The sequence below is a fragment of the Zerene cesonia genome, unplaced genomic scaffold (genome assembly GCF_012273895.1).
Source record: "Zerene cesonia ecotype Mississippi unplaced genomic scaffold, Zerene_cesonia_1.1 Zces_u001, whole genome shotgun sequence".
NCBI lineage: Eukaryota > Metazoa > Arthropoda > Insecta > Lepidoptera > Pieridae > Zerene > Zerene cesonia.
The window spans coordinates 4067385-4074526 of NW_024045131.1; the positions used below are offsets into that span (position 1 = coordinate 4067385).

A 7142-nucleotide genomic window follows, 5' to 3' on the forward strand; every position below is an offset into this window, starting at 1 on the left:
CGCCGAGCGCGCACACGTTGCGCGGGCTCAGCAGCCGCGCGAACGGCGACAGGCTCGACTCGTCTGCCGGACACGTGCGGAAACTGTTGTACTACATTCACAGACATATACAGATACGACAGGGAAAGGACGGGAAAGGGAGAGGAAAAGGAAACGAGCCTCCGGCTCCTACTTGTTATACATCCACCCACCACACATGTTATACCGAAGACACTGATATAACCCAAACTCGAAATCCTTTTGCAGAGCAATGAAATTCTGTCAATTCTGATTACATTTGATTATTCTAGTAGTTAGTAAAAAGTATTTAATCTGTACGGCATTGGCGAAAGCTTATTAAATTAGTTTAAGAACTGTTAAGTACGTAAGTAGGGGACAAGTGAAACGCTCGAAGGCTTGATTCGCACTGCTTTAATTAATCAATCGAACATAGGCGCGGACGCAGCCACGCACACATATACAACAAGAACTATCTTACTAATCGAAATTAATTTGTTTCAACAAACCGACGAAACTCTAAGCGTTTTTAATTTTCGGGTGTTCCTCAGGGCTCTGACATTGGTCCTGTTTTATATAGTTTGTTTATAAATAACATAACTACTTCTATCGGATCTGTAATAACTTTTTATGTGCAGATGATTTCAAAATTAACAAGGAGATAAAAAATGACAATGACGTTGTTGTTATTATTGCAAATCTTGAAAGTATTCTCTTCCTTCACACTACTAAACTGAATTTGGGATAGGTACAAGACTTAGAATCGGTGTCGGCTGTTTCTCCTTGAATGATACTATGTCTTCTCCACTCACCTTTACTCTCACTCCCGCTCCTCTCCAGAGGATCTCCTCTCTCCCCCTCTACCTCGCTCTCCGAGTCCGGCAGTCGTTCGGGACAGCAGTTGTCCCATATAGCTTCGAGCATTGATAAGATTTGGTCCGTCACTTGGTCTGGATGTTTGCTAACTGAAATTTATCAATTTACATGTTTTTATTAGCTTCACCTGGATTCAATTTTGACTACAAACGGACATATTTTATTCAAATTTTGTACACTTACTAAGGATCCCGTGACACAATAATTTCATTTTATAAGGATCGCTTGGGTTAAATAATTTCCTTACTATACTCACTTATATATATATACACTCATATATATACTCTGTATAAGAGCAAGTGGGATAATTAAGTTAATTCCATCATAAAAGCGTGTTTTTTAGATTTTTTTTTTAATTGTGTACATTTATTTGATAATTTTGCAAAATTTTATAGGTATAAACTATAAAAAACAAGTTATTAATCGTCAAATCGCAATCAGAGCTTCGCTGGTGTCTGCACCAGACTGCGCCCCGCTCACCGGAGACGACGAGGAAGTCGAGGCTGAGCTGCAGGATGGCGCGGCGCGCGGGCGCGCGGCACGGCGCTCCGCCCCGCGTGGCGCGCGCGCAGCGCCGCAGCGCCGCGCCCCACTCCCCCGCCGCGCCCGCCGCGCCCGCGCCCTCCGCCACCTGGCAGATCTGCTCCTGCTCACGCACACACACACCGTACTCTCGTATAGCCCAGTTCATTAAACGATTAACCTCATCAAATGAGAGGAAACAAATTAAATGTTTGAGAAATTTTAAAGATTGGAACAAATTTTAACACGTTTTAGGTTACGCGCTAACCGAAAGAGTAGAAGAGATTAGACCGCTGAGGCGGGAAAAGGTTAGTCGAGAGGCTAGGCGTTGCTACGGTTCGGCAAAAATACGCGGGTTCGAATCGCGCCTCGTGATCAAGGTTTTTCTATTCTTTCAAAATGTCTCTTTTCTAAAGCATTTCAATCCTAAAAAACTAAACACAAAAACCTAAATATCTGTAAATACCTTTTATTATGGCGTTCTAAAAACTGTCCCAAAAGTCTCATATAAAAGAGGTTAACCCATTTTCTATGGTAAGTGACTGGACTATGTATGACTTCTTACTGTTCTTCTCTTTGTTACAACGAATAAAGAAAATTTAAAAAAAATATCACTACAGGGTATAAAGCGAAGTTGCTCCGTCCCTATATATGTATGTATGTATCTTTAAAAGTATACAACAGATTTTAACGGGGCTTTTTTTAATAGATAGATTGATTCAACTGTAAGGTACAAACTTGTATGGAAATATTCATCCAAAAACAATATGACAATAAAAAGCCAAACACAAAAACTGACCTTCAAAGCTATGATAGCGAAAGCCGGACTATCGAATGTGTTAAACTCGTCCGGCGACGGTTGATCCGTTGCGGGCGTTTGGAAGTTTTCACCCAGCGCTAGCAGCGTGTTCAACTCCTCGTTTATGTCCTTGCATAGTACGGCTGAAATATTAGCATTTCTTAAAGGCGGTTAAAATAGATAACATATTTTAACCGACTTCAAAATTAGGAGGTTCTAAATCAAATCAATTCAAATGTGATTTTTGTGTTTGTCGCAAGTTTAAAAGATGCTGACTCCCAAGAGGTCCACACTCAATTTTGAGTAAACTTATTTAAGCGTCATTCGAATATTCAATGAGTTTGAACTCAGACCCCAACTCAAACTCAAACTCAACACACCCGTGCTGTTCCAATGCTCGTTCGTCCACTTAACCAATCTCTCCGTGCAGGCTTTGACCGCGATCGCTTGCAGCGCGGCCGTGGTCACGGGGGTGGGCGTGGGCGTGGGCGTGCCCGTGGACGTGGGCGTGGGCAGCAGAGCGGTCAGCGCGGCGCCCACGCGCTCTCGGATTGTGGCCGTGTGGCTTGTGGGCAAAGCTCGGAGATGGGTCAGCTGGTCTTGGTACAGCTGCTGCAGGTTGGCCAGCTGGACCGACTGGGGAAAAATGGGTTCTTATTGGTATGTGGTGGCTTATATATATAATCTGTGCGTTTATTAATATTTCCTAGATAATTGCGGTTCAAAAGAACACGTTCTATACGTCTGTCTCCCTCACCCGGTCCTCCTTGGCACCGTGCACACTCCTCCACGCGAGCTCCCGGCACCTCCTGCGCGCGGCCACGAGCGAGCCGCCCAGCTCCTTTATGGAGCTGGAGGTCACCCGCTCGACGACCATTTCGAGAACGCGCCGAGTGGACGAAGGCTGCGACTTTAGGAACTCCACTTCGAGACGCGCCTGAAGTGGAAATATACATATTTATAACTAGCTGCACCCGGCAAACGCTGTTCTGCCTTACTCTTATAATTAAAAAAAAAAAGTGAAGTCCCGTGTCCCCTAGTGGGGTATGGGGCAGATGATATACATCTGTTTCACTGATCGATTTTCTTTAGGGACAAGTAGGTGATCAGCTTTCTGTGTCCTGCCAGACCGAGACATTTTTTTTTTACTGTCCGCACCGGGAATCGAACCCAGGACCCCTCGGTTCTACGCTCACGCGTTTGCCACTGTACCAAGGAGGCGTCTAACTCGTACTCTTATCATTTAGGGGTATGAAAAATAGATGTTGTCCGATTCTCATACATACCTGATAAGCACAAAAAATTACATCAAAATCGGTCAAGCCGTTTCGGAGGAGTATGGCAACGAAAACTGTGACGCGAGAATTTTATATATTAGATAATACACTTGCTTTTAACTGCGGCTTCGCACGCGTTTAATTCGTAGTAGTTTATATAGAGATTCCTTTGAGTAAAAAGTAAAACGTATCCTGTCAGCTCATACCCTGTCCCTGTCTGTATGCCGAATGTCTAGTTTTGTATTAACTTTAATTTTTAGTTTTATAGCATTGAAATGCTTTATAAATCCTAATCGGGGGAGGATCACGGGTGGCCGAGAGGCTAGGCGTTGCTACGGTTAGGCAAAAAAAACCCAGGTTCGAATCCTGCCTCGTGACCAAATTTTTTCTATTCTTTCAAAATTTCTCATTGTATTAACTTGTCAAGTTTATTGTATTAGTTTCATTAATTTGTGGTTTTGGTTCCCGAGGTTAGTGCGAACAAACAAAACATTTTCTCACACAGACAACACAAACACAAGCGTCTCACCTGTACCTCCCTCTCCTTGCACCTCATCCTATCCTCCTTGTTCAAGCTGAGATTCACCGGCGTTATGTGCCTGAAACTGCCGCCACCCTTCTCCGCCGTCCCCTTGCAGGACAGCAGCACGTTGATGTCTCTGAGGAAGGGGCACAGCTCGTGCAGCATCGCCTCGTCTATGAGGTCCATCGCGTCGAGAGGCGCGTCGCTGGTCTGGCGGCCGGCGACGCGCAGCTTGTCGTGGAGCAGCTCGCGGGGGAAGTGGGGCAGGTCGAACAGCCAGCCCAGCATCGACTTCAGATATACACCCGTTGTTCTGTTGGTGTGCCTCAGTCGGTCCTCGTGTATGTGCAGGACGGTTCTCAACAATTGTCGATAGTAGTTGGTGCGCAGCGATGTGTAGTCCAACATCGATAGATAGTGCACTATCCAGGGCAGGGTGACGCACAGTCGGCTGTTTTCGTAGGCCGCTTTTAAGAGGCCTATAATGTCGATGTTCGGTTGGCTCTGGAAATATTATTGAAAATATTAAAAACTAGCCGGTCCGCCCCGGCTTCGCCCGTGGTACGTATATAACCTTATAGCCATGCTCAATAAATGAGCAAGAATTTTTCAAATCGGACCAGTAGTTGCTGAGATTATTGTGTTCAAACAAACAAAAGAAAACGAACAAACATACTCTTCAGCTTTATAATATATATAAACAGCATACTAATGTATAGATAAAAAAAAAATCTTTCTTTTTCACCGTCTTTGGTACAGTGGTTCTGGAGTTACAACAAAGCTCATGACTTCGATTCCCGGCGGGTACATTTAAAAAATTTGTGTTTTTCATAAGTATGTTAAAAACACAGGCGGCGTTCAGACAGTTATTTTTTGTAACGTTTTGAAATAATTACTGCAATAATATTATTAGCTTATTTTCTATAGTAAAGTTACCATCAACTCCCAAATACGCAAATTACCCCAATTTTCAGCTGACTTCAAAAAAGAAGGAGGTTTTCAATTTGATTATGTCCGATATATTTTTATATACATATTGTTACCTCTGAACTTTCACCGGGGTGAACCGATTTTTATGATACTTTATATATTTGTAAGCCTTCCATGTTCCAGGTCCCATTTAATGCCTAATTTTGACAATTAGACGGCAATTCCGTTTTTATTTAAACACTTTTTTGTACATCACAAAAAAAAATTAAAACAATAAGAAAACCAGGTTATATTAAACGTTTCAAAAATTTTTTCTACATATAACAAACATAAGAAAACCTCAACTTACATAGTTCCTCATCGCGATACTGTTCTCCAAGACCTTCTCCTTGGGCGCGCCGTACATGTCCCGCAGCCCGGCGGCGCCCGTTTTTATCGCGAGGTCGCTCATCTGCGTGTAGGGCAGCGACGTCAGGTAGCCCAGGAACTTGGATAGGGTGCCTAGCTTCTTGGACACTTGGAGGAATTCGCGCGAAACCTCCGAACCGTTGGCTGGAAATCCATTATTGCCAATTACTAGCTGCTCTGGATAGAAATTTTGTTAGTTTTTCAATTTTTTTTTTTCAGTTATCATCCTAATATAAGTAGTAATCACACTTCACACTAATATTATAAATGTGAAGGTTTGTTTGTTTGAATGTGTGTTGAAATTTGGTATACAGACAAAGTATGAGCTGACTTCGGTGATAGGATACTTTTTATTCAGATTAAATGCTCATCCTTGGGATAAAACAGGTATCTTGATATCCGGGCGGAGCCGGGACGTACACGTAGTAACTAATAACAGCTTAAACATTTTAAATTGGATTTTAAATGTAGAAACTGCATTTCGACCGGTGGCTAATGTTAAAACTGAGTTAGACGATTCAAAAGTGCTTCTACAAGAAGTCTAATTGATTAAAAAAAAGTGTGGAGTTTGAGTTACCGTGTTTATTAATCTTAACATTATTTAGAAAATTATTGATCGAATATTTACTTACAACTTTCACTGCAAAGCGACTTCGAGTCGAGAGAAATTATTTCTGAAGCGAGGGTGTCCTTTAAATGAATTCGGAAGCTCTCATTGTCAGCGTGCATTATGAATTCTCTGAAAATTAAATATTATTATAAGTGTATGCATAAGTGTGAGTATAAGTGAAAGAGTCGTGTGTGTGAAAGTGTCGTGTGTATGAAAGAGTCGTGTGTGTGAAAGTGTCGTGTGTATGAAAGTGTCGTGTGTGTGAAAGTGTCGTGTGTGTGAAAGTGTCGTGTGAGTGAAAGTGTCGTGTGTGTGAGAGAGTCGTGAGAGTGAGTGTCTGTGAAAGTTTGTTCAGGGTAAATCTCAGTGTAACTGTAAGTTTAAGTATGAATGTTTTTTTTTTAATAATTGAATTCATTTTTATAAAGTCAAACACTTTTTGTACTTTCTATAGTTGTCTTTTGGAGAACAGACGCAGTTACATGGTCTTTATATGTTACATAAGTGAAACCACTTAATAGTCGTTTGACATTCAGTCGTCATGGCACGGCGATGGAGGTGGGTTCGAATCCCACCCCATGATCTAACTGTATACTCTCTGAAAAAATATTTTTTAATGAAACAAGAAATTTTAAATCGAAATACTCGCTTATAAAACATCTCCTTGTCGGTGAAGTGCGGTAGACGATGCGACTCCGGCGCAGCGGGACACGTTAGGCGGCGCTGTAATTTGTGCAGCTTCGATTCCTGGAAATGGTAATGTTTAATTTATATATTATGAAATATAAGTCCCGCTTATGGTTAAACGCGTTTTCCCTCGTTAGAGCTAGTATTACTAAACTCTGTTACAACTAGTTCTATCTAGGGAAAACGCGTTAAAAACTAGAATATACTTGCGTTTTACACAGTCTTCAAAAGAAGGTTCTTGATTCAACGTTATTTTTCTTATTTGCTACCTCATAACTTTTTAACTGTGTGAAATAATGCAGATGAATCTATTTTTTTTTAAGATAGTGCCCGTATGTCACCAATTATGTTATATATTAAGATTAGACTGTAATAATGATAAATTATATAAAGATGACACTGTGTGTGTAGTCACGTATTTTGAAATATATAAAGATAAGACTACGCGCGCGCGTATTTGTGTGTGTGTGTGTGTGTGTGTGTGTGCGCGCGCGTTTGTTTGTGTGTGCGCGT

The 7142-nt window shown here is 41.8% G+C and overlaps 1 protein-coding gene across 1 annotated transcript in view; it reads right to left on the minus strand.

Moving 5' to 3' along the window:
* The window catches only part of LOC119838101 (codanin-1), a 12897-nt gene that overhangs the window by 1903 nt on the left and 3852 nt on the right, over positions 1-7142 (minus strand). The window contains exons 5-14 of the mRNA XM_038363913.1: positions 6592-6689; positions 5965-6071; positions 5274-5476; positions 4001-4498; positions 2952-3131; positions 2575-2830; positions 2195-2337; positions 1354-1519; positions 810-962; positions 4-63 (exon numbers count right to left, since the gene is read on the minus strand). Coding sequence (XP_038219841.1) covers positions 4-63; positions 810-962; positions 1354-1519; positions 2195-2337; positions 2575-2830; positions 2952-3131; positions 4001-4498; positions 5274-5476; positions 5965-6071; positions 6592-6689 — 1864 coding nt within the window. The remainder of the gene's footprint in view (positions 1-3; positions 64-809; positions 963-1353; positions 1520-2194; positions 2338-2574; positions 2831-2951; positions 3132-4000; positions 4499-5273; positions 5477-5964; positions 6072-6591; positions 6690-7142) is intronic.